Source organism: Salmo salar, chromosome ssa28, assembly GCF_905237065.1.
Source record: "Salmo salar chromosome ssa28, Ssal_v3.1, whole genome shotgun sequence".
Taxonomy (NCBI): Eukaryota; Metazoa; Chordata; class Actinopteri; order Salmoniformes; family Salmonidae; genus Salmo; species Salmo salar.
The window spans coordinates 29,697,893-29,725,845 of record NC_059469.1 but is presented as its reverse complement, the minus strand read 5'-3'; the positions used below and the strand labels follow the sequence as shown (position 1 = coordinate 29,725,845).

Sequence of the window (27,953 nt, the reverse complement as noted above, 5' to 3'; positions counted from 1 at the left end):
AGCAATCAACACGCTGCGCTTTGGTCCCCTCTCTACCACAGCCGTTACAGATGTCTATGGGTCAGACCCCTTGACTTTTTCCACATTTTGTTACATTACAGCCTTATTCTAAAATGTATTTGTTTTTTCCCTCATCAATTTACACACAATACTCACTAATGACAAGCAATAACAAGTTTGTAGAAATGTTTGGAAATGTATAAAAAAATAAAATATAATATTTACATAAGTATTCAGGCCCTTTACTCAGTACTTTGTTGAAGCCCCTTTGGCAGCGATTACAGCCTTGAGTTTTCTTGGGTATGACGCTACAAGCTTGGCTAACCTGTATTTGGGGAGTTTCTCCCATTCTTCTTTGGAGATCCTCTCAAGCCAGCAGCATACCACCCTATATCCCACTGCTGACTTGCTTCTGAAGCTAAGCAGAGTTGGTCTTGGTCAGTCCCTGGATGGGAGACCAGATGATGCTGGAAGTGGTGGTAGGGTGCTGTCTTTTGGATGGGATGTTAAATGGGTGTCCTGACTCTCTGTGGCCACTGTGTTCTTGGGGACCTTCAATGCTGCAGAAATGTTTTGGTACCCTTCCCCAGATCTGTGCCTCGACACAATCCTGTCTCGGAGCTCTACGGGCAATTCCTTCGACTTCATGGCTTGGTTTTTTCAGTATGGTCTGTAGATTGTATATATGGTGTCATTTCATGGGGCCCTGAATAATACGGAATGTTGCTGGCCTTTTACTCCACCCATTCCGTTGGCTGCCAAATTACATCATAACCCGCTAACCAAACAACAGTCCAGGGAATGCTCACAGAATTAAAGGGCAACTACACTCAAAAATCTAAGTTTCTTAGATTTTTCCTAGACCTCAAAAGTCATCCCCTGGTGTGGTTCACCCTTTATAAAGCACAGGTTTATGTCATATTTGACATAGTGGGTTATGTCACATTTGACATTGGTGATTATGTCACACAGGCAACACTTATGAACCCTTTATAAAGCATAACATACGGTTATAGATTATTTCTAACACATTTATGTAGTATTTATGAATGCGTTATGATGCCTTTATAATCGGCACGTCGTTTAAAACGGGACCATATCACAATTTGTTCCACCCAGAAGTGAGAAACCTACATGCCAAGTATAGACCATATAATGTGTTCTCTACAAGTCCTGTGTGGCTCAGTTGGTAGAGCATGGTGCTTGCAACGCCAGGGTTGTTTGTTCGATTCCTTCGGGGGCTCAATATCTATCTGTTCAGATCCTAATTCTTCATACCTACAAGTTATGGAAAATGTGCTCAAGGAGAAAGCCTCCACTTCTTTGTAGTGATGTGAAACCGAGGCTTTCTGAATGCTGTTTTCACATAAACTTTGTGGTGCAGCGGTAAATCGTTGTAGCTTATAACCAGTTGGAATACCAGGTTTAAATCTTACATCACGCTTCCCTTTTTCGCCTACAACTTTACTATTTTTCCAAAACGAAATCTATGGCATTATTTAGGATGCTTAAGACAGAATCTTATACTATACTAAATAAAACAAATGATTTGAACAACAGTACAATTGTTAGATTTTTTAAAAAATTCTAAAACAAAGTGCCTTCAACGGGATTCAACCTCATACCCTCACCTCCCTGAATATTCCATAGTTCCCTACGCCTGGTGTCATAGACTAGACGAAATATAGTCAAAGTAAATCCGGCACTCAAAATAGTATATTATGTTTTGTTTGGTATGATTATATAAGATGTTTGGTATGGTTATATAAGATGTTTGGTCAGGGTGGATGGTGGGCATATAATGTGAACGTCTTTCTACCCAAAGGTTGCGGGTTCAAATCTCAACATGGACAACTTTAGCATTTTTGCTAATTAGCACTTTTTAGCTACTTTAGAACTACTTAGCATGTTAGCTAACCCTTCCCTTAACCCTTTAACCTAACTCCCAAATTGAACCCTAACCCTAACCCAGATAACGTTAGCAACCTAGCTAGAATTCGTAACATATCATACATTTTGGAAATTCGTAACATATTGTACAGTTTGCAAATTTATAACATATAATACGAATTGTAATTCGTAACATATCATACTAAATGGAGTGTCTTCGGATTTATGTACAGAATTATACGAAATGTTCTGAGAAGCCCACCTGCTAAACTACCGGTCAATTGAAACTTTTTGGACAAAATTCGACCTATAGGAGCATGTGATCAAACAAAGATTTGGAAGTCATTGATGATGCACTTCTGATGAAGTGATACACACATCGGCACACTGCTTCACAGTTAGCTGCTAAACGATTTCGACGCATGCCTCGGAGCTCCAGTATCAAACGTAACATCACTACTTCTATGTCATAGACAATAAAACAAACAGTAAATACTACAGTAAAGTCTGCAAAAACACTACAGTAAACGCTATAGTATTTATACAGATGTAGGATCTTCCTTTGAGCCAGTTTGCTACAACAGGAAAATAATCCTGTGTCAAAAAGGAAATGTGTATTATAATTCATGGACATTTTTGTCGGGGTTGATACATTTGTCGTTAGGCAAATCAGGTTCCATTTTGGACGCATCCCATGTTTGCCTGGAGTCACAACACCTTGCTGATCTTGTCAGACACTGACACTATGCAGGGTGTAGGCCGACGTACAGAAGTTACACATTTACACATATGTCAAAGGTCCCAGACTTTAGCTGTATCCCCATTTCCTAATCTCCTTTTCTCACAGTTGTCTCATTCACTGGATGTAAACAAGAAATGGTAAAGGACTTTAGTTCGAAAAACTTTATTTTTTTTCTTGCAGTTGACATTTTCAATCAGCATTCTACAAAAGTGACCCATGGTCCAGTATACTGTAGGTGAGAGGGATACAGGTTGGAGTGTATGAGCTGACGGTGTGTGAACACTAGCTAACAGAGCTGTAGCCAGCCTGTAGTTGAGGATAAGGAAGAGGGCATCTATAATGTATCTTATAGACTATCTATGCATCTCAAATGGCACCCTATTCCCCCATATGGCTCGCTACCTTCACTGAAAAGGGAATAAGGCTCTGGTCAAATGTAGTGCACAATACAGGGAATTGGGTTCTGGTCAAAGTAGTGCACTATATAGGGAATAGGGTGTCATTTGGAGACAATATGACAATACAGAAAGGTCAGAGGGGTGTACCACTATGGGTACTCTTTAGGGATGTGTGGATCTGTGGAGCATACCACTGTGGGTACTCTACAGAGGTGGAGACTGACCTAGACTACCATGCTTTACTCTACAATCGCCTCATGCACCGCAAAGTGTGTTGCCTAGGTAACAGCAAGAAGTGCATTCCATGTTGGTGTCATCATCCCTTTTTTTTACGTAGTGTTTTTTTTCTTCTCAAATACCATTATTCATTTCACATATCCACGTAATGAACAACACATTTTTGTTTAAACAAATAAAACACAGAACATGTGACGACATTAACAGTAGAGCATACACTAAAAACAATATAATAGAAAATTAAACAAACTAAAGGTTTTCACAAAATGAGAAGGTTCAGGTTTGTCTATCGAACAGCACAGGTGTTTTTGGAGGGTGATGTGTGTTACTTGTTTACAGGTACAGGTTCTGTATTGCTTTAGTGTCTTTGTGGTAAAGCTCTTTACACCAGTGAGTCAGACTGAGATAATACTGGTGTGTATGACTGTGTGTGTGTTAGGAAAGGTGTGCAAGGGACACAGGTGGTAGTTCAAAGTTCAGAGGTCATTCTTCTACAGTTAATAACCCCAAAACAAATCATTACGTTACATTCTCCTCTGAGTGTTACACATCCTCCATGGGCATCGTACATTCTCAGGGACTCCACTCTGTCTTCTTTACAGTTCAGTATCTATCTACCACCGCCATTTTGGATCAAATCCTCCATTCACCACCATGTATAGCAAGTCCAGTTTCTTAGCTAATGAGGCAAGTCCCATTCAGGATAGATCACAGTTGAGTACAGTAGGGCTGATTGGAGACATAAAAGAGCTGCATGCAAAACCAGGGCCAGAGTCTACTGGTTCATGGACCGGAGCTGGCAAGTCCAGTCCAGTACAATCCAGTTTGGTAGTCTAGTGAAGCTAACTGTTGTTTTTATAGTGTTAGATCACTCATTAGAAGGTCAAACAGAAATACATGAATATTAATTAGATTGCAGATCACACTAACCCCTGATTGGTTGGTTGGTAGAGGCAAGGGGAGGAGTCCCAAAGGTCTACCAATGACACGAAACACAAGAAAGCCATTATGACACATTGAGGGGGAGAATGGTCTAACTCTAGCAGCCTCCTTTTTGGACTGTGGATAGGTTAAATCCTCTTCAAGATTTCCCTGTTAGATTTAGATTTAGCAACTGAGATGGATGCTTCTCATCTATTGTCCAGAGCAAGGAGAGGTGCAGGACGGTTGAGTGAGGAGAGGTGAAGGACGGCTCAGTGAGGAGAGGTGCAGGACGGTTCAGGGAGGAGAGGTGCAGAACGGTTCAGTGAGGAGAGGTGCAGGACGGTTCAGGGAGGAGAGGTGCAGGACAGTTCAGTGAGGAGAGGTGCAGAACGGTTCAGGGAGGAGAGGTGCAGGACGGTTCAGTGAGGAGAGGTGCAGGACGGTTCAGTGAGGAGAGGTGCAGGACGGTTCAGTGAGGAGAGGTGCAGGACGGCTCAGTGAGGAGAGGTGCAGGACGGCTCAGTGAGGAGAGGTGCAGGACGGCTCAGGGAGGAGAGGTGCAGGACGGTTCAGGGAGGAGAGGTGCAGGACGGTTCAGGGAGGAGAGGTGCAGGACGGTTCAGTGAGGAGAGGTGCAGGACGGTTCAGGGAGGAGAGGTGCAGGACGGTTCAGTGAGGAGAGGTGCAGGACGGTTCAGGGAGGAGAGGTGCAGGACGGTTCAGGGAGGAGAGGTGCAGGACGGTTCAGTGAGGAGAGGTGCAGGACGGTTCAGGGAGGAGAGGTGCAGGACGGTTCAGTGAGGAGAGTTGCAGGACGGTTCAGTGAGGGGAGGTGCAGGACGGTTGGGTTAGGACTGCCTCAGGACATGGGCGTTGGTTGATCAGGTGAGGTGATGCAGGAAGGAAGGCCGAGGTCTACTGCGTAATCATGAGGTTGCGTAAAATGGCTAAAATATCAGTCTGTGCTGTTATGACGCTGAAGTCGGAATTGGACGGGTGTGTGCGTGTTACACTATGAGTGGTCCGCGGCGTGGTGTGTGAGGTGTTTGTTTGGGACTCTGGCCATCCCTAGTCTCCGCCCCCTGCTCCTCCAGGTTGATATTACTGGTTGAGGCGTGGTGGGGGAGAGGCTCTAACACTGGCCTATAGCCTCCCAGATACATCAGACCTGAGAGAGAGAGAGAGAGAGAGAGAGAGAGAGAGAGAGAGAGAGAGAGAGAGAGAGAGAGAGAGAGACAAAAAACAAAGGATATAAAAGAAAAACATGTTGAGGACTGTTCTATTCTATCGCCATCTAGTGGGTGTTAATGGTAGTGTCTAAAGTCTGTGGCGGACCAGTCTAACTGGAGGGAAAGGGGTAAAAGGGGATACCTAGTCAGTTGCGCATGCATTCAACCAAAATGTGTCCTCCACATTTAATCCAACCCCTCTGAATCAGAGAGATGTGGGGGGCTGCCTTAAATCGACGTCATCGGCGACCAGGGAGCAGTTGTTGTTGGGGGTTAACTGCCTTGCTCAAGGGCAGAACTGCAGATTTTTCCAACTTGCTGGCACGGGGATTCGAACCAGCGACCTTTCAGTTACTGGCCCAACACGCTTAACCGCTAGGCTACCTACCTGGTCATTGCGATGAGGAGTTAAAGTCAGGCCTACTGGGCCACATGCATATTCAATAAGGGACCGATCCCAACTTCAGAAATGTGCACAAAACACTTTTACCAGATGTGTTTCTCAAGTTGGGATTCGTCCCTGAAAGACAAGAGAGTTACAGTAGCTATATGCAGGGTTTTGTACCAGCCCAGCACTTACAGCACCTGATTCAACTAATCAAGGTTTTCTTGAGGATTAGTCAATGATGGATGATTGAGTGCTGGGCTGAAACTAATATAATCTCTGAACACCGTTTGGCTCTCCAGGAGAAAGGTAAGACATCACTGATCTAGATCACACTATGGTTATTTGCCAGGTAGTGGTTATTTAACAGGTAGTGGTTATTTAACAGGTAGTGGTTATTTAACAGGTAGTGGTTATTTGCCAGGTAGTGGTTATTTGCCAGGTAGTGGTTATTTACCAGGTAGTGGTTATTTAACAGGTAGTGGTTATTTAACAGGTAGTGGTTATTTAACAGGTAGTGGTTATTTACCAGGTAGTGGTTATTTAACAGGTAGTGGTTATTTACCAGGTAGTGGTTATTTAACAGGTAGTGGTTATTTAACAGGTAGTGGTTATTTGCCAGGTAGTGGTTATTTACCAGGTAGTGGTTATTTACCAGGTAGTGGTTATTTACCAGGTAGCCAGGTAGTGGTTACTTACCAGGTAGCCAGGTAGTAATTATTTACCAGGTAGTGGTTATTTACCAGGTAGCCAGGTAGTGGTTATTTACCAGGTAGTGGTTATTTACCAGGTAGCCAGGTAGTGGTTATTTACCAGGTAGCCAGGTAGTGGTTATTTACCAGGTAGTGGTTATTTACCAGGTAGTGGTTATTTACCAGGTAGCCAGGTAGTGGTTATTTACCAGGTAGCCAGGTAGTAATTATTTACCAGGTAGTGGTTATTTACCAGGTAGTGGTTATTTACCAGGTAGCCAGGTAGTGGTTATTTACCAGGTAGCCAGGTAGTAATTATTTACCAGGTAGTGGTTATTTACCAGGTAGTGGTTATTTACCAGGTAGTGGTTATTTACCAGGTAGTAATTATTTACCAGGTAGTGGTTATTTGCCAGGTAGTGGTTATTTACCAGGTAGTGGTTATTTACCAGGTAGCCAGGTAGTGGTTATTTACCAGGTAGTGGTTATTTACCAGGTAGCCAGGTAGTGGTTATTTACCAGGTAGTGGTTATTTACCAGGTAGCCAGGTAGTGGTTATTTACCAGGTAGTGGTTATTTACCAGGTAGTGGTTATTTACCAGGTAGCCAGGTAGTGGTTATTTGCCAGGTAGTGGTTATTTACCAGGTAGTGGTTATTTACCAGGTAGTGGTTATTTACCAGGTAGTGGTTATTTACCAGGTAGTAATTATTTACCAGGTAGTGGTTATTTACCAGGTAGTAATTATTTACCAGGTAGTGGTTATTTGCCAGGTAGTGGTTATTTGCCAGGTAGTGGTTATTTACCAGGTAGTGGTTATTTACCAGGTAGCCAGGTAGTGGTTATTTACCAGGTAGCCAGGTAGTAATTATTTACCAGGTAGTGGTTATTTACCAGGTAGTGGTTATTTACCAGGTAGCCAGGTAGTGGTTATTTACCAGGTAGCCAGGTAGTAATTATTTACCAGGTAGTGGTTATTTACCAGGTAGCCAGGTAGTGGTTATTTACCAGGTAGCCAGGTAGTGGTTATTTACCAGGTAGTGGTTATTTACCAGTTACCAGTTATTTACCAGGTAGCGGTTGTTCACCAGGTAGTGGTTATTTACCAGGTAGTGGTTATTTACCAGGTAGCCAGGTAGTGGTTATTTACCAGGTAGCCAGGTAGTAATTATTTCCCAGGTAGTGGTTATTTACCAGGTAGTGGTTATTTACCAGGTAGTGGTTATTTACCAGGTAGTAATTATTTACCAGGTAGTGGTTATTTGCCAGGTAGTGGTTATTTACCAGGTAGTGGTTATTTACCAGGTAGCCAGGTAGTGGTTATTTACCAGGTAGTGGTTATTTACCAGGTAGCCAGGTAGTGGTTATTTACCAGGTAGTGGTTATTTACCAGGTAGCCAGGTAGTGGTTATATACCAGGTAGTGGTTATTTACCAGGTAGTGGTTATTTACCAGGTAGCCAGGTAGTGGTTATTTGCCAGGTAGTGGTTATTTACCAGGTAGTGGTTATTTACCAGGTAGTGGTTATTTACCAGGTAGTGGTTATTTACCAGGTAGTAATTATTTACCAGGTAGTGGTTATTTACCAGGTAGTAATTATTTACCAGGTAGTGGTTATTTGCCAGGTAGTGGTTATTTGCCAGGTAGTGGTTATTTACCAGGTAGTGGTTATTTACCAGGTAGCCAGGTAGTGGTTATTTACCAGGTAGCCAGGTAGTAATTATTTACCAGGTAGTGGTTATTTACCAGGTAGTGGTTATTTACCAGGTAGCCAGGTAGTGGTTATTTACCAGGTAGCCAGGTAGTAATTATTTACCAGGTAGTGGTTATTTACCAGGTAGCCAGGTAGTGGTTATTTACCAGGTAGCCAGGTAGTGGTTATTTACCAGGTAGTGGTTATTTACCAGTTACCAGTTATTTACTAGGTAGCGGTTGTTCACCAGGTAGTGGTTATTTACCAGGTAGTGGTTATTTACCAGGTAGTGGTTATTTACCAGGTAGCCAGGTAGTGGTTATTTACCAGGTAGCCAGGTAGTAATTATTTACCAGGTAGTGGTTATTTACCAGGTAGTGGTTATTTACCAGGTAGTGGTTATTTACCAGGTAGTAATTATTTACCAGGTAGTGGTTATTTGCCAGGTAGTGGTTATTTACCAGGTAGTGGTTATTTACCAGGTAGTGGTTATTTACCAGGTAGTGGTTATTTACCAGGTAGCCAGGTAGTGGTTATTTACCAGGTAGTGGTTATTTACCAGGTAGCCAGGTAGTGGTTATTTACCAGGTAGTGGTTATTTACCAGGTAGTGGTTATTTACCAGGTAGCCAGGTAGTGGTTATTTGCCAGGTAGTGGTTATTTACCAGGTAGTGGTTATTTACCAGGTAGTGGTTATTTACCAGGTAGTGGTTATTTACCAGGTAGTAATTATTTACCAGGTAGTAATTATTTACCAGGTAGTGGTTATTTACCAGGTAGTAATTATTTACCAGGTAGTGGTTATTTGCCAGGTAGTGGTTATTTGCCAGGTAGTGGTTATTTACCAGGTAGTGGTTATTTACCAGGTAGCCAGGTAGTGGTTATTTACCAGGTAGCCAGGTAGTAATTATTTACCAGGTAGTGGTTATTTACCAGGTAGCCAGGTAGTGGTTATTTACCAGGTAGCCAGGTAGTAATTATTTACCAGGTAGTGGTTATTTACCAGGTAGCCAGGTAGTGGTTATTTACCAGGTAGTGGTTATTTACCAGTTACCAGTTATTTACCAGGTAGCGGTTGTTCACCAGGTAGTGGTTATTTACCAGGTAGCCAGGTAGTAATTATTTACCAGGTAGTGGTTATTTACCAGGTAGCCAGGTAGTGGTTATTTACCAGGTAGTGGTTATTTACCAGGTAGCCAGGTAGTGGTTATTTACCAGGTAGTGGTTATTTACCAGGTAGCCAGGTAGTGGTTATTTACCAGGTAGCCAGGTAGTAATTATTTACCAGGTAGTGGTTATTTACCAGGTAGTGGTTATTTACCAGGTAGTGGTTATTTAACAGGTAGTGGTTATTTACCAGGTAGTGGTTATTTACCAGGTAGTGGTTATTTACCAGGTAGTGGTTATTTGCCAGGTAGTGGTTATTTACCAGGTAGTGGTTATTTAACAGGTAGTGGTTATTTAACAGGTAGTGGTTATTTAACAGGTAGTGGTTATTTACCAGGTAGTGGTTATTTACCAGGTAGTGGTTATTTACCAGGTAGTGGTTATTTAATAGGTAGTGGTTTTTTAACAGGTAGTGGTTATTTAACAGGTAGTGGTTATTTACCAGGTAGTGGTTATTTACCAGGTAGTGGTTATTTAATAGGTAGTCGTTATTTAACAGGTAGTGGTTATTTACCAGGTAGCCAGGTAGTGGTTATTTACCAGGTAGTGGTTATTTACCAGGTAGTGGTTATTTAACAGGTAGTGGTTATTTACCAGGTAGTGGTTATTTACCAGGTAGTGGTTATTTAACAGGTAGTGGTTATTTACCAGGTAGTGGTTATTTACCAGGTAGTGGTTATTTACCAGGTAGTGGTTATTTACCAGGTAGCCAGGTAGTGGTTATTTACCAGGTAGTGGTTATTTACCAGGTAGTGGTTATTTACCAGGTAGTGGTTATTTACCAGGTAGTGGTTATTTAATAGGTAGTGGTTATTTAACAGGTAGTGGTTATTTACCAGGTAGCCAGGTAGTGGTTATTTACCAGGTAGTGGTTATTTACCAGGTAGTGGTTATTTACCAGGTAGTGGTTATTTAACAGGTAGTGGTTATTTAACAGGTAGTGGTTATTTACCAGGTAGTGGTTATTTACCAGGTAGCCAGGTAGTGGTTATTTAACAGGTAGTGGTTATTTAACAGGTAGTGGTTATTTACCAGGTAGTGGTTATTTACCAGGTAGTGGTTATTTAACAGGTAGTGGTTATTTACCAGGTAGTAATTATTTACCAGGTAGTGGTTATTTACCAGGTAGTGGTTATTTACCAGGTAGTGGTTATTTACCAGGTAGTGGTTATTTACCAGGTAGCCAGGTAGTGGTTATTTACCAGGTAGCCAGGTAGTAATTATTTACCAGGTAGTGGTTATTTACCAGGTAGCCAGGTAGTGGTTATTTACCAGGTAGCCAGGTAGTAATTATTTACCAGGTAGTGGTTATTTACCAGGTAGCCAGGTAGTGGTTATTTACCAGGTAGTGGTTATTTACCAGTTACCAGTTATTTACCAGGTAGCGGTTGTTCACCAGGTAGTGGTTATTTACCAGGTAGCCAGGTAGTAATTATTTACCAGGTAGTGGTTATTTACCAGGTAGCCAGGTAGTGGTTATTTACCAGGTAGTGGTTATTTACCAGGTAGCCAGGTAGTGGTTATTTACCAGGTAGTGGTTATTTACCAGGTAGCCAGGTAGTGGTTATTTACCAGGTAGCCAGGTAGTAATTATTTACCAGGTAGTGGTTATTTACCAGGTAGTGGTTATTTACCAGGTAGTGGTTATTTAACAGGTAGTGGTTATTTACCAGGTAGTGGTTATTTACCAGGTAGTGGTTATTTACCAGGTAGTGGTTATTTGCCAGGTAGTGGTTATTTACCAGGTAGTGGTTATTTAACAGGTAGTGGTTATTTAACAGGTAGTGGTTATTTAACAGGTAGTGGTTATTTACCAGGTAGTGGTTATTTACCAGGTAGTGGTTATTTACCAGGTAGTGGTTATTTAATAGGTAGTGGTTTTTTAACAGGTAGTGGTTATTTAACAGGTAGTGGTTATTTAACAGGTAGTGGTTATTTACCAGGTAGTGGTTATTTACCAGGTAGTGGTTATTTAATAGGTAGTCGTTATTTAACAGGTAGTGGTTATTTACCAGGTAGCCAGGTAGTGGTTATTTACCAGGTAGTGGTTATTTACCAGGTAGTGGTTATTTAACAGGTAGTGGTTATTTACCAGGTAGTGGTTATTTACCAGGTAGTGGTTATTTAACAGGTAGTGGTTATTTACCAGGTAGTGGTTATTTACCAGGTAGTGGTTATTTACCAGGTAGTGGTTATTTACCAGGTAGCCAGGTAGTGGTTATTTACCAGGTAGTGGTTATTTACCAGGTAGTGGTTATTTACCAGGTAGTGGTTATTTACCAGGTAGTGGTTATTTAATAGGTAGTGGTTATTTAACAGGTAGTGGTTATTTACCAGGTAGCCAGGTAGTGGTTATTTACCAGGTAGTGGTTATTTACCAGGTAGTGGTTATTTACCAGGTAGTGGTTATTTACCAGGTAGTGGTTATTTAACAGGTAGTGGTTATTTAACAGGTAGTGGTTATTTACCAGGTAGTGGTTATTTACCAGGTAGCCAGGTAGTGGTTATTTAACAGGTAGTGGTTATTTAACAGGTAGTGGTTATTTACCAGGTAGTGGTTATTTACCAGGTAGTGGTTATTTAACAGGTAGTGGTTATTTACCAGGTAGTAATTATTTACCAGGTAGTGGTTATTTACCAGGTAGTGGTTATTTACCAGGTAGTGGTTATTTACCAGGTAGTGGTTATTTACCAGGTAGCCAGGTAGTGGTTATTTAACAGGTAGTGGTTATTTACCAGGTAGTGGTTATTTACCAGGTAGTGGTTATTTAACAGGTAGTGGTTATTTCCCAGGTAGTGGTTATTTAACAGGTAGTGGTTATTTAACAGGTAGTGGTTATTTACCAGGTAGCCAGGTAGTGGTTATTTAACAGGTAGTGGTTATTTAACAGGTAGTGGTTATTTAACAGGTAGAGCAGTCTACAGTGTCAATAGCGTCAGCCTGTGGTTTTAGTTTAGTGAATATCCTCTGACCTACCAGCTAGCCACAGCTATAGCCATACCTATTCCTCAATGTGCACAGGGCACGAATCCGCATCTGTCCATCCGAAAGGGAGCAGAGAGAGAGAGAGAGAGAGAGAGAGAGAGAGAGAGGGAGAGAGAGAGAGAGAGAGGGACATCGAAGAGGATACGGAAAATATGAAATGATGGATAAAGGAGAGAAACAGAGAATAGAACACATTTACGGCACAGAGAATTCAAATACCACAAAGAGAAGGAGTGAGGGGGTGGGTGGGTACAAGGGTGACCAAGGGAGAGCGAGGGACTGGGGTCAGATGTCAATAAGTTGGGAGTTACAGGAATCGGGGGAGCTAAGGCTTCGTCTGTAATTATTAAAATAGGGGCTGTTCTCAAGTAGCCAGATTTCTAAATCTTTGAGTTCACTCTGCGGCTTGAGCTTTGTAACAAAAAGGCCAGAAAACAGGGACTAATAGTTTGAGAGTTGGTGGCCGCAGAAACATCGGCCATGTTAGAGCGCTACAGAGATAAAGTTAAAGCAACGTTTTTTCACTTGTTTTTGGATACTTGTTGTTCTTGTCAAAAGCAGTACCTGGATCTTGACACACTGCTGTGCACTGGGATTTTCTCTTGAGAAACAAAGCCTTTCACCCCTCCCTCACTGTAACCTGCTTCTGGTCAGCACAACAGAGGGGCACATCTAGCAAGCAAGGGAGAAGCAGAGGAGAGGGAGAGATGGATGGAGAGATGGATGGAGGGATGAGTCGCAGACGATTAGCAAAGCGGCTCGGAACTGGCAGACACTGAACATGAACTTGAGCTCTGGAATGAACCGGATAGAACACCCACACGTGCTCTCACACACACACTCATCCACACACTCACTCACCCACCCCCACACACACACTCTCTCTCTCTCTCACACACGGACAAACAGAACACGGACAAATAGAACACCACAAAAGCTCACACACACACACACACACACACACACACACACACACACACACACACACACACACACACACACACACACACACACACACACACACACACACACACACACATATATATTAAACATGGTCAAACACACACAGTTACATGCAAAGACACACACACACACTCTCACATATTCACAATCAGACACACTCACAAACATAAAGACACGCACACAGGAGTTTTCTACTGGGGGGGAGAGTAGGAAGAGATTGCACAACTACCCGCTATTGAGAAAAACAACAACAGACGACAACAGTGAAAGAAGGGTGGATGATGAGAAGGAAGCCTCCTGTTCTAACTGCTGAGAAAGACATGCTGTCAGTGTTCGGTATGGATAGATCCCACTGCTGACGCCAGTTACAGCCTGCCTCATTCATTCCCTTCCTGTATCTATTTACTGAGCCCTTTTGAGATGAAACAACAGTAGTAGACAGACATTTGAAGGGCAAATGTTTACGCTAAATAAATCTTGGCTAGATACATCGGAGCCTCAGCTTTGACTTAAAGCTCTGTAGACCTGTCTGTCTGCCACTTCCTGCCCTCTCCACCTTCTTCTCCCCACTCTACCCTGACTTTTGTTCCACTGTTTTTCCTCTCGTCCATGATCCCTCGCTCACTTCTTATTTCCTTACACTGACACCCCTTTCTCTCCCCATTCGCCCCAGTCTCAGCTCTGGTTGGTCCATGTTCGGTAGGTTGCCACTCACCGGCGAATCGGCAGTCGGGAACCTGCTCATTGTCCAGCCCCCCCAAACAGTGCGTGTCGCAGAGGGCGACGCCCTGATTGTTATTGGCCAACTCTGGACACCTGCTCCGCCCACCTGCAAGCGAGGGCAAAGGTCAAACAACAGCAGCCAGGCACAGCAGGGGACGGGGCCAGGGGTGTAGCTAGTTTTGTGTGTGTGTGTGTGTGTGTGTGTGTGTGTGTGTGTGTGTGTGTGTGTGTGTGTGTGTGTAAAGGAGGGCATGGGTGAGATCATGTGATGGTGATGACTAGCATGTGGCTCAGCAGGCTCAGAGGATGCACATGGAAGCTGGCACACGGTGCAGCAGGGACAGATACATGCAAACATACATCATACGCACATGAACATATATAGAGACAGGATTCCTTTGGTTTCCTTATTAACTCATTTATTCATTGTTTGTTATCGTTTATTTAATGCCCACAGCCAATAGCACCACTCCATATTAACACACACGTCTTACTATACTTGTGAGGACTTTTTGGTGACCAACAATTAATTCCCATTCAAAATCTTATTTTCCCTAACCCTAAACCTAACCCTAAACCTAACCCTAAACCTAACCTCTAAGCCTAAACAGCCTTTTTACAAGTGAGGGCCGGCAAAATATACTCACTTCTCAGAATTTTTGTTGGTTTAGTATTCTTGTGACGACTTCTGGTACTCACAAGTATAATAAAACGTGTACACACACACACACACACACACACACACACACACACACACACACACACACACACACACACACACACACACACACACACACACACACACAGTAAAACATGTATACACGCACACACACAATTATAGTAAAATGTGTATACACGCACACGTATAGTAAAACGTGTACACATGCATTCGCACGCACACACGTGCAAACCCACTACGACTGGAGAAAAATAAATATGAAGAAGTTGTATACTAGTCAGAACATGCATGGTGATTAAGATGTCACAAACATACACACAAGATACACAAACATGCAGACATACAAGCATTTAAACACACATTCATAAATTACACACACACACATATTCAAACTCTGGGGGGGACACATTCAAACTCTGGGGGGCACACATTCAAACTCTGGGGGGGACACATTCAAACTCTGGGGGGGACACATTCAAACTCTGGGGGGGACACACATTCAAACTCTGGGGGGTCACACACATTCAAACTCTGGGGGGTCACACAGATTCAAACTCTGGGGGGTCACACACATTCAAACTCTGGGGGGTCACACACATTCAAACTCTGGGGGGTCACACACATTCAAACTCTGGGGGGACACACATTCAAACTCTGGGGGGTCACACACATTCAAACTCTGGGGGAACACACATTCAAACTCTGGGGGGAACACACATTCAAACTCTGGGGGGGAACACACATTCAAACTCTGGGGGGGAACACACATTCAAACTCTGGGGGGTCACACACATTCAAACTCTGGGGGGTCACACACATTCAAACTCTGGGGGGTCACACACATTCAAACTCTGGGGGGTCACACACATTCAAACTCTGGGGGGGGACACATTCAAACTCTGGGGGGGACACATTCAAACTCTGGGGGGACACATTCAAACTCTGGGGGGGGACACATTCAAACTCTGGGGGGGTCACACACAAACTCTGGGGGGGTCACACACAAACTCTGGGGGACACATTCAAACTCTGGGGGGGACACATTCAAACTCTGGGGGTCACACACATTGAAACTCTGGGGGACACACACATTCAAACTCTTGGGGGGGACACACATTCAATCTCTGGGGGGGACACACACATTCAATCTCTGGGGGGGACACACACATTCAAACTCTGGGGGGGACACACATTCAAACTCTGGGGGACACACACATTCAAACTCTGGGGGACACACACATTCAAACTCTGGGGGACACACACATTCAAACTCTGGGGGACACACACATTCAAACTCTGGGGACACAGAGAGGCAGGGTTAGAGATTGAAGCCCAATTTATCACTTTGGAGTGGAGGAAGAGAGGAGGATGAGGAGATGGAGTATGACTCCACACACACACACACACACACACACACACACACACACACACACACACACACACACACACACACACACAGAGAGAGAGACACAGAGAGAGAGAGAGAGAGAGAGAGAGAGAAACAGAGAGATGCTCACAGTCACACAAATATACTGTACATACAACTGCATATTAGTGTGTGGAATCTAAGCAGCGCATGCAGAGCACAGCAGGCAAACACACAAGCATTGGCAAGCTAACAACCCACACACACACACAGCTGACCTGGATACAAATACTATTTAGGGGATTTCAAGTACTTTCAATGACATTTGGAAGTAAGTATTTAAATACTGTATATTTTATTTGAAAAGACAAGTAGTTGAATATTGGAATGTATTTGGAAATACACTTGGAAAGTATTTTAAAATACTCAAATACACTGACTGAAATATACTCCCATTTAACCCAGATATTTGAAAATAGTATTTGAAAATACTTTCCAATAGTAGGCTATTTATAGGAAATTGTTTGAAAACCATTTCAATAGAAGTAGGCTCGTTTATGTTGGTCACAGTATTAGAAAATACTCAAATACACATAAAATAGGTATTTGAACCAGGTCTGACTGACACACACACACACACACACACACACACACACACACACACACACACACACACACACACACACACACACACACACACACACACACACACACACACACACACACACACACACACACACACACACACACACACGGAGCAAACTGAGCCAAGTGCACAGGTGCAAACGCATGATTTGGGATGATTTCACCGATGGCCAGTGTTTTAGCCCACATTTTAATTTACAGTAGAGAGGATCTAGCATGGCACCACTTACAACACCCTGCTATCTCACTAATAACAGTCTTTCTATGGTAGATCAAAGTATAGGGTGCTGTAACAGGGTAGTCAGTCACTAGAATGCCATGTTAGAAAGGACAAAAGTGGCAATGTCGTCAGAATTGATGAGAGTATTGGAGATTATTATTATATATATTTTTTTTTATGTAAGGAGGCTTTAAGTTAGGATTAGTGGATAACATTGTATTAGTGGTTAGACTGCCCCATACTTCTGTCCTTTCCAGCATGGCCAAATAGTGAGGAGGATAAAACAGAGGAGTCAGAGGTGAGAGGTCAATAAGAGGTCACATAGTTACCCTGCTCGTGGGAAGGGGAGGGGCAGTCTTCTTCTGTGACATCATTTCCCTGTGAGAAGGAGAGAGACAGTTGGATTTATGTTGTATTGTATATTTTATACGTTTTGTATCTATATCCATTCATATAGTTTAGGTACATCCCACCAATTCGGTGCCTTTGAGAAGTGCAACTTGGGTCCAAAAAAAACTTGATTTCATCTCATTTAAAAATTCTGTCACAAAGAGCATGTTAAGTGCCAAATTAAGTAACAGGGTTGACGATTTCATCTTAAAATCAGCCATAAGTTCCCTTGTGACAGAGGGAATGGAAGCTTGGGTTGTGTGCAACAGGACTGCCAATTAAATGGAAGCATCACCCACCCCCACATAAAATATATATATATATTCTAGCCTGTCTATCTCTGGGTAACAGGGTTGATGTATTAATTCTAGCCTGTCTATCTCTGGCTAACAGGGTTGATGTATTAATTCTAGCCTGTCTATCTCTGGGTAACAGGGTTGATGTATTAATTCTAGCCTGTCTATCTCTGGGTAACAGGGTTGATGTATTAATTCTAGCCTGTCTATCTCTGGGTAACAGGGTTGATGTATTAATTCTAGCCTGTCTATCTCTGGGTAACAGGGTTGATGTATTAATTCTAGCCTGTCTATCTCTGGGTAACAGGGTTGACATGTTATGCTCGACCCGCTCAGTTTTCCACCACAAAAGAAAATATGAAAATGGCCAAAAAGAGTAGAACCAGCTCAACTGATTTAACTAGTAGATTTTAAATAATCTAAAAGATACATTGAACAAGGAATAGTTTCACCATATTAAAACGAGAGTTCATTTCACGTAACAGGGTTGACCTTAAAATGAGGGACAGACGTAAATGAATCACTGTGACAGTGCAAGGGATTTTACACTGTCTGGGGTGTTAGGCATAGGTAATGACTCAAAGGTACAGGAGACAGGAACGCGGTGCAAACAAAGAGGCTTTTATTAAGAAAATTAAAATGACATCCTGGCTCTTGCAGAGCTCTACAGGGTCAGACATAAAGTCGACAGGACAAGCCAAACGCTTAAGCGCTGCAAATCATATCGGTCCTGGTCATACCTCACGTGACGTGTGCTCTCCAGAATGCTCTCCCCACAGAGTTAGAGCTGCACACCTTTAAGTCTTTAGGCAGTAAATTAGAGGGCTGCCCCACCCTCGTTAAGGGAACAGTGCTGGCTAGGCTTGGCTCTTCTGCACCACAACCAATTAGAGGGCTGCCCCACCCTCGTTAAGGGAACAGTGCTGGCTAGGCTTGGCTCTTCTGCACCACAACCAATAAGAGGGCTGCCCCACCCTCGTTAAGGGAACAGTGCTGGCTAGGCTTGGCTCTTCTGCACCACAACCTCTACTAACATTAAATAAATAATCATCTTCAGAAAGGACTTTGTCAAAGCAACAAAATAACTAAGGCTTTACAATGATGGTGAAAATGTTTTGGGGGGGATTAAGTGGGTTAAAATCTTCCTAGAAATGACACAGGGTTGACAGAGGGACATGTGAAAATCCTGAATTTTGGCACTTTAGCAAGCCTTTATTCATGTTAAAAATCAGATTTATTGAATTCTCCATGTGGTCTATATTAAAGTGCACCTCATTTAATATAACTGGCTTTTAAAATGCAATATTTGCTCACAGTTTCTACTTAAAATATCAAAGGGACACAAATGGCACTCTTTGTGGAACGGCCCTACTACACATGCACTCTTTGTGGAACGACTCTACTACACATGCACTCTTTGTGGAACGACCCTACTACACATGCACTCTTTGTGGAACGACCCTACTACACATGCACTCTTTGTGGAACGACCCTACTACACATGCACTCTTTGTGGAACGACCCTACTACACATGCACTCTTTGTGGAACGACCCTACTACACATGCACTCTTCGTGGAACGACCATACTACACATGCACTCTTTGTGGAACGACCCTACTACACATGCACTCTTTGTGGAACGACCCTACTACACATGCACTCTTTGTGGAACGACCCTACTACACATGCACCTCTGAATCCTGCTCGTCTGACACAGCAACTGAGAAGTTCTGTTCTTTTGGTTCCATGGGTAGCTCCTGAGAGAGAGACAAAAAAAGAGGGAGAAAGAAAAAGGGGGGGGGGGTTATTCTCTATGTCAGAGATTTCGACTAGCCACTTCTCTAGGTTTTCCATCACTCTCTCCACCCCTGTTCTCCCTCCTCTCCCCCGTCTCACTTCCCCATCCTGCTGTGAGGGTCCCCGGCTCTCCATGGGTGCGTCCTGGTTCTCCTCCCCCTCTGCTTCTCCTCCCTCCTCCCCCTCTACCTCCCCCTCCGGCCCAGCCAGGTAGGAACCGGACATGGAAGACAGGGTGTCAGTGCTGATCTGAGAGTGATGGCTGTGGGACGAAGCCATGGACATGACTGACTGGGCAAGGCTACTGCTCACTTGGTCTGAGAGGGGGAGAGACAGAGAGAAGAAGAGACAATTAACAATGTTTTATAAATTTGACACATTTTCTATTGCCCACTGGCCACCCCCTAGCAGCGCCTGCCAGCCCCAGCAGAAAGCTCACCTTCAGGGGAGGTGATGGTGGAGGAGAAAGGTGTTCCAGTACAGGAGGACTGGTCGATGGCTCCAGACGAGGATAGAGTCAGGTTCTCACTCTCTGGAGTTACACCACTCTGGAACAGAGAGCAGACAGAGTAAGGTCAACACACACACCGGAGACAGACAGGCACCAACACACACACCGGAGACAGACAGGCACCAACACACACACCGGAGACAGACAGGCACCAACACACACACCGGAGACAGACAGGCACCAACACACACACCGGAGACAGACAGGCACCAACACACACGCCGGAGACAGACAGGCACCAACACACACACCGGAGACAGACAGGCACCAACACACACGCCGGAGACAGACAGGCACCAACACACACGCCGGAGACAGACAGGCACCAACACACACGCCGGAGACAGACAGGCACCAACACACACGCCGGAGACAGACAGGCACCAACACACACGCCGGAGACAGACAGGCACCAACACACACGCCGGAGACAGACAGGCACCAACACACACGCCGGAGACAGACAGGCACCAACACACACGCCGGAGACAGACAGGCACCAACACACACTGTGTCAGTGTACCTCTGGTTGTTGTTTCCGGCGGCAGGCCTGAACTTCTGATTCGCTGCGTTCTGACTTCTCGTCCTCCTCCTCGGGCAGCACCGAAGAATTCTGGGAGAGAGACCTGACACATCCCATAATGTAGCAGTCAGAATCAAAAACACCACAACAAACACTCACAACACTACCTTTGTCCAGAAAGAAAGATATTCTATGAGCTAAACCTTCAAAAGTCCTAGGAAATTAATTCCTATTCAAATGTACAGTATGTTTGTATGCGTTTATGCATCCCAAATGGCACCCTATTTCCCATGTAGTGCACTACTTTTGACCAGGGCCCATAGGGTAGTAGTCAAAAGTAGTGCATTATATAGGGAATTTGGTGTCATTTGGGACACAACCTGTGTCTTCAAGTGTATGCTCCTCTCACTTGGAGCCGCTCTTCTTCAGTTTGAGTCCCTGGCTGGAGTTGGAGTGGTCCAGGGGGGACATGGAGCGTGCCGGGGCGGGGTGGGTCTCACTGCTATAGTGGGGCAGGGTCCCTGAGACGTGGCCCCCAGAGAGGTCCTGCAGAGGGGGGGCCGAGGGAGACACACTCAGGGGCCCGTTCAGAGCCTCCAGGAGAGACACGGCCTCATAACCTGGGGGGATGTGGTCCGACGCCTGGGGGGAACGAAAAAAGGAGATGAGATGTCATGTTGCGATACGCTGTATTTAAAAGAAAAAGCTGTGTATGTATATATTATACCGAGTGTTCCTCTGAGTCGGAGGTCTGGGAGGTGATAACGGGGTTAAACCCGGCAGGAGAGAGAGGACTCAGCTTCTTCCTCATGGCTCGGATCTGCAGCAGGGCCCGGAACGCTAAGGACGCATTATAACATGACTAAATGCCCACATCAGTAGCATTCCATTTTTTTGAGTTGAAAGATGGCCAGAGCTTACCCATGATGCTGCACAACAATGTAAGTCAATAAGTAATTGTTTTAGTCAAAGTATGATATATTTGGGCTTGAAGTGACAAAAACTGCACACTTTGTGCAAATCCGTGCCAATGACATTTATTTGACTATGAAATGACCTATAAATTATTTTTTGCCTACGTTTTTTTCAGTGCTGGGTTTTATCTGAATGGTACCACCCACCAATATGGCATTGTTTGTTAATCAGAAACACCTACAAAGTTTGTGAGTCGCAGTGAAACTGTTTTTGCACCTCCCCTTTTTTTACCAGAAAATTATCATAATGCATTGGATATTTTCTCAAATGTAACTTATTTCTGAGCTAGTCTACATGAAAAAAATATGACCATATTATAGATAGTAAAATTGCATGATATGATTGCATTTTGGAACCCTGCTCCCCTTGTCGCCCTAAGATGAACGGTTTTGCATGGCCCGGGGCCCCGGGTGTGCAGGGTTTGCTCCTTTTTGACCATTCAATTGATCCTAAAGAGAAATCTCCACCCACCCGGGGCACCGGGCCATGCAAAACAAACTGACCCATTGCTTTAATATTTAGGCTCCATATTACTGGAGCTTATATTCTTTCTATTTCTATGGTGGATTCACGGACGCAGTTTAGATAATGCATTAATATATAGCTGTGCAGTTTAGATAATGCATTGATGTATAGCTGTGCAGTTTAGATAATGCATTGATGTATAGCTGTGCAGTTTAGATAATGCATTAATATATAGCGGTGCAGTTTAGATAATGCATTAATATATAGCTGTGCAGTTTAGATAATGCATTAATATATAGCTGTGCAGTTTAGATAATGCATTGATATTTAGCTAGCTTGCTGAAATGAAAACAGAGAGAACAAAGAATATAGTTATTTGATAATATCAGTGTGCATGTCCAAACACTAATGACGTCTGGAATCCGACACAGTTTCATGGAACTATCAAACCGTAAGAGTCAGACAAACGTCAGCCCTCAACATGTCACCGACTATAGGCAGGGTTTATCTGTGACTGACCTCGTGACAGGTAGGCTGCTTGTCTCTTTCTGAAATAATTATTTTCACCTGACTTACAGTGTGCCCGTCTTAACCGAAATGGTGCTCACATAACTTTCATTAGCTTGCAAAGGTTAGCATGCTAGCTAGTTACACTGACAGCTAACAGTCAATGCCTTATTGGTTTTTATTTCTCTGCTACACTTGAAAATCACCACAACATTTTCCACCCTCCAATTCCTGAACATGTAGTAGCAGCCTGCGTCAGTCTTCGAGGTGGAACCTAAACGAGAATTTCCCCTCTAGGATGGGAATTACCTCGAAATAGGTACAGCAACTTCCTCTGAGGTGGACCTTTAAGTATTGATGTGGTGGTCTTATGCATACCAGAGTATGACTTACGAAGATCTTATGTAGCATTATAGACTCACACAGTCTGCAGATGGGGCATCAGTTAGGCTATTAGTCCCTGTGCCCAAGAACACAAAGGCAACCTGCCTAAATGACTACAGGCCCGTAGCACTCACGTCTGCCATGAAGTGCTTTGAAAGGCTGGTCATGGCTCACATCAACACCATTATCCCAGAAACCCTAGACCCACTCCAATTTGCATACCGCCCAAACAGATCTACAGATGATGCAATCTCTATTGCACTCCACACTGCCCTTTCCCACCTGGACAAAAGGAACACTTATGTGAGAATGCTATTCATTGACTACAGCTCAGCATTCAACACCATAGTACCCTCAAAGCTCATCACTGAGCTAAGGACCCTGGGACTAAACACCTCCCTCTGCAACTGGATCCTGGACTTCCTGATGGGCTGCCCCCAGGTGGTAAGGGTTGGCAACAACACATCTGCCACGCTGATCCTCAACACGGGTTCCCCTCAGGGGTGCGTGCTCAGTCCCCTCCTGTACCCACGACTGCATGGCCAGGCACAACTCCAACACCATCATTAAGGCTGCCGATGACACAACAGTGGTAGGCCTGATCACCGACAATGATGAGACAGCCTATAGGGAGGTCAGAGACCTGGCTGTGTGGTGCCAGGATAACAACCTCTCCCTCAACATCATCAAGACAAAGGAGATGATTGTGGACTACAGGAAAAGGAGAACCAAGCACACCCCCATTCTCTTCAACGGGGCTGTAGTGGAGCAGGCTGAGAGCTTCAAGTTCCTTGGTGTCCACATCAACAACAAACTAGAATGGTTTGAAGAGGGCACGACAAAGCCTATTCCCCCTCAGGAGACTGAAAAGATTTTGCATGGATCCTCAAAAAGTTCTACAGCTGAACCATCGAAGGCATCCTGACTGGTTGCATCACTGCCTGGTATGGCAACTGCTCGGCCTCCAACCTCAATGCACTACAGAGGGTAGTGCGTACGGTCCAGTACATCACTGGAGCCAAGCTTCCCGCCATCCAGGACCTCTATACCAGGCGGTGTCAGAGGAAGGCCCAAGAAATTGCCAAAGACTCCAGCCACCCTAGTCATAGACTGTTCTCTCTGCTACCGCACTGCAAGCGGTACCGGAGCGCCAAGTCTAGGTTCAAAAGGCTTCTTAACAGATTTTACCTCCAAGCCATAAGACTCCTGAACAGCTAATCAAACTATTTGCATTGTCCCCCCCCCTCGTTTACGCTGCTGCTACTCTCTGGTTATTATCTATTTTTAGTCACTTTAATAACTCTACCTACATGTACATATTGCCTCAATTACCTCAATTAACCGGTGCCCCCACACATTGACTCTGTACCGGTACCCCCTGTATATAGCCTTGCTACTGTTATCTTACTGCTGCTCTTTAACTATCTGTTATTTTTTACTTAACACTTATTTTTCTTAAAACTGCATTGTTGGTTAAGGGCTTGTAAATAAACCTGTTGTATTCGGCACATGTAACAAATAAAATGTGATTTGATTTAACTGAGAATGTATTAGGTATTGCTATGAAGCTCACAAATGCCAACGTATGGCTTACAAAGGTCTTATGTAGCATTATAGACATTATAGACTCACGCAGTCTGCATATGGGGCAGCAGTTGGCCTGGTAGCGGAGAGTGTCGGCGCAGGCATTACAGAGACACAGGTGTCTGCAGGGCAGGATGAGTGTGTCGCGGACGTCCGATAGACACACCACACACTCCGCACTGTTATCACTGATCTCATCATCCGCAACCTGGGGACAACATAATCAATCAATCAATTAATACATCAATACATCATTACATTCAGAGAGCAGTATGGTAGCTTGGTCAAACACAGTCAAAATGAGATTTACTGTCCATATACTCTAACCCAGTGTGTTTAGGGCATGGACTACTGAACACAGTGCTTTTTGTTCAAAACTTTCAGAGTGACTCTCTGTAGAACTGGTTAGAGCAATGGTTCCCAACTCCAGTCCTCCAGTAACTCCAACAGTGGATAGTTTTATTGTAGCCCCTGACAAAAAAAACACCTGATTTAACTTGTCAACTAATCATCATGCCCTCAATTAGTTAAATCAGGTGTTCACTAGTCCATGTCCTAAACAACCAAATTCTCAACTTGGTACCTTTGATTCTTGGCTGTTGTACTTGTTCTCGATGCCGTAGATCTCCTGAAGAAGGTAACTCACCCCATCCACCTGGAGAAGAAACATGTTGGGGATGAGAGAGAGAAGGTTTCACTATAAAACATCCCAGGAAGGATGGTGAAAGGGGGAGAGAGGGTTTGGAGGAGAAGGGGGGAGGCAATAACAGGCAGGAAAGAGAGGGGGGGCAAGATAGAATATAGAGTGAGACAAGAGTGAGACAAGAGAGCGAGAGAGAGAAGACAGAGAGAAGACAGCGAGAGAGAGAAGACAGAGAGAAGACAGAGAGAGAGAGAGAGAGAGAAGAGAGCGAGAGAGAGAAGAGAGCGAGAAGAGAGCGAGAGGAAAAGGACTTGGTGGAAACATACTCACCACTTGTTTCTGTTTCAGAGGTTTGACACAGTAGCTCCCATCCATGTGCTGTGGAACAAACAGTAGATACTTAGCTGACGCTTACAACAATCCAATCCCACTGGACACAGACGGCAATTCAACATCTAGTTTTTACATTTGATTGAGTTGACAATTAACGTGAATTCAATGTGAAATCAACAAACATTTGAAGCATGTCATTGGATTTAGCTTAAAAGTTGGATGAAAAAAAGACAAACATACGCTGATGACTGAAATCAGTTTTCCACCTTGATTCAATGTTATCATATAGATTTTTTGTTGTTGAAATGATGTGGAAACAACATTGATTCAACCAGTTTGTGCCCAGTGGGATACTTTTAAGAGTCAAACATTTCAAAACATGTCAGACAAACATTAAGATACCTAATGAGTAAAAGTTAACATACTTCAACACGTTGTAAATGTAACACTTTACTTACAATCCTACAGCACATCAGACTTAAAGCTCCTTACCTTCTCAAAGGTGGCCAGGAGGACATGGGAGTGACCCATGTGATCTTCCCCCTCGTCTACTGTTGCTTGAACGACCATGGGAAACACATCCTTATCCATGTCAAACAGCAACTAGAGAGAGAGAGAGAGAGAGAGAGGTGGAAAAGAGGGTGAGATAAAGAGAGGTTATACACTGAAAACACACATACTTTGTTAGTAATATGCATAAACACACACACAGACCATACCTCCTCATCGGCCCACTCTGACAAATTGATGGAGTGGGAGGGCAGACAGAACTGCTGACAGACTCCTCTCTTAAAGTGCACCGTCTCTGACTGGAGAGAGCTGTCCTGGGGAATGTAGCTATAGGAGAGATGCAGAGAGTTAGGGGAGATAAACACGCGCACACACACACACACACACACACACACACACACACACACACACACTTACATAGGCACTCCATTGTGGAACTCCTCTATAGCTTGATAGTAGATTGTGATGGCCACCTGTGTGTCAGCGTCGAAGGTGAACTCTATGTTGTAACAGGCTTTGCTTTTCCCTGCCACGTCCTCCCCTGGCAGTTTCAGGTCCTCACTACACCTGCCAGCATGCAGAAACACAGCTAGCGTCATCTACACACCGTTACAATAATGTAATAACAGTATAGGGAGTAAGCTCGGCAACCCACAACCAAAGCTTGTGAAAGCTTCCGGCTAGCTATTTGGTTCTGGGGGGAGAAGTTGAGATGTTGGACTTTTGCAATAAAACAGACTACAGATGTAGGATTTTAATTTGAGCCGGTTTGAGACAGGAGGGAAAGCATCCTAAAGAATCCTGAATTATTATGTGGATGTCACAACGTCCACAGAAGGTGGCGCCCCTCCCCAGTCGGGCGGTGCTCGGCGGTCGTCGTCGCCGGCCTACTAGCTGCCACCGATCTATGTTTCAGTGTCTGTTAGTCATGTCTGTTTTTTGGTTGCACCTGTGTCTTGTTTGTCATTAGTGGGGGGTATTTAGTTTGTCTGTGTTTAGTCAGGATTCGTGCGGGATTGTTCTATGTTACGTGTGGTAGGGGTTGTATTGATTTAACGTAGTTGCTTTTACTACGTATTCGTTTAGGCATTAGGGTTGCCGGGCTGCGCCCCGTCTGTCTTTTAGAGTGGAGCTTTCCTCTCGTCATTTGACTTTTGTGCACCCTGCCTTATATGTGGATTTTGCCCCTTGGCAGCATTAAATACGTTTTGCTCAAACGGAACCTGCGCCTGACTCATCCTCCAGTGATTTATCTGCCAGTGACAGTGGATTATAATTAATGGACCTTTTTTGTAGGGGTTGATACATTTTCCTTTGAGAAAATCAAGTCTGACATTTTAAAAGTGGAAATTACAAACTTTAGAAGCCTTTTTAAACCTCGAACACACTACAAGTTTGCATTTCCTGCTGTACAGTAAAATTCTCAGCAACAAAAGGGTGATGCAATTAAGATCTTACATCTGTAACCATAGGTAAAATAATAATGAAGGGGATATAAACTAGAAGTAAATTGTGTGAGAGATACTCACCGTACGAGCCTCAGCGTATCTTTACGGATGTTTATAAGGCTTCGTAGCGTCTTTACTGGCTCCTGAGGAGGCGGTGCCGCATAGGGAAACTGTAAAGGAACCAATCACAAAAAGGTCACATCAATAACAATGACAAAAGCGTCACATGATCTGATCAACTAATCACCAAGCCCTTGATCAGTTGAATCAGGTGGGTTAGCGCAAAGTATTGTCCTGGATATTTCACCTACTTAATAAAACAATGGATACATTTTCTTTCCCCACTTTTATTACTGGACTTTGCACAATCTGAGCGTCTTTCCCCAGTGTACTGTGTTTTTGTTGCTGACTGTGTAAGAAGAGAGTTGAGTGGGTCAAAAATACAAAATGTCCAACGCTTAACTATTTACTGACATTATGATGTTTGTGTCAGTTACTAAAGTTTGGGAGGAAAGACGACACCTGTAACAAATTAAATCTCCTCCCCTCTCAACAATCAAACAATCTCCTCGCCAGTGAACGGCTGCGTCTATAGTATCCAGATCCTGTTATCCTAATCTGTTGTTGTATTTCTCATCCCTCCACCA

At 43.8% G+C, this 27,953-nt stretch overlaps 1 protein-coding gene across 11 annotated transcripts in view; it reads right to left on the bottom strand.

Moving 5' to 3' along the window:
• Positions 1-2,778: 2,778 nt before the first annotated feature.
• LOC106589844 (E3 ubiquitin ligase RNF157) overlaps positions 2,779-27,953 on the bottom strand; it is an 87,955-nt gene continuing 62,780 nt past the window's right edge. For 2 of the 11 annotated variants that reach the window (XM_014180240.2, XM_014180238.2), the window contains exons 3-18: positions 27,388-27,476; positions 26,276-26,425; positions 26,068-26,185; positions 25,841-25,951; positions 25,346-25,393; positions 24,956-25,027; positions 24,421-24,580; positions 21,185-21,297; positions 20,867-21,099; positions 20,458-20,560; positions 19,863-19,971; positions 19,523-19,740; positions 19,318-19,383; positions 17,268-17,316; positions 14,021-14,134; positions 2,779-5,359 (exon numbers count right to left, since the gene is read on the bottom strand). In XM_014180240.2, the coding sequence (XP_014035715.1) occupies positions 5,199-5,359; positions 14,021-14,134; positions 17,268-17,316; positions 19,318-19,383; positions 19,523-19,740; positions 19,863-19,971; positions 20,458-20,560; positions 20,867-21,099; positions 21,185-21,297; positions 24,421-24,580; positions 24,956-25,027; positions 25,346-25,393; positions 25,841-25,951; positions 26,068-26,185; positions 26,276-26,425; positions 27,388-27,476 (1,914 nt within the window). In that variant the 3' untranslated portion in view covers positions 2,779-5,198. Of the gene's footprint in view, positions 5,360-12,333; positions 12,394-12,906; positions 13,015-14,020; positions 14,135-17,267; positions 17,317-19,317; positions 19,384-19,522; positions 19,741-19,862; positions 19,972-20,457; positions 20,561-20,866; positions 21,100-21,184; positions 21,298-24,420; positions 24,581-24,955; positions 25,028-25,345; positions 25,394-25,840; positions 25,952-26,067; positions 26,186-26,275; positions 26,426-27,387; positions 27,477-27,953 lie in introns of those variants that run through there. The other 9 variants (XM_014180243.2, XM_014180242.2, XM_045710075.1 and 6 more) reach the window with 9 other exon arrangements.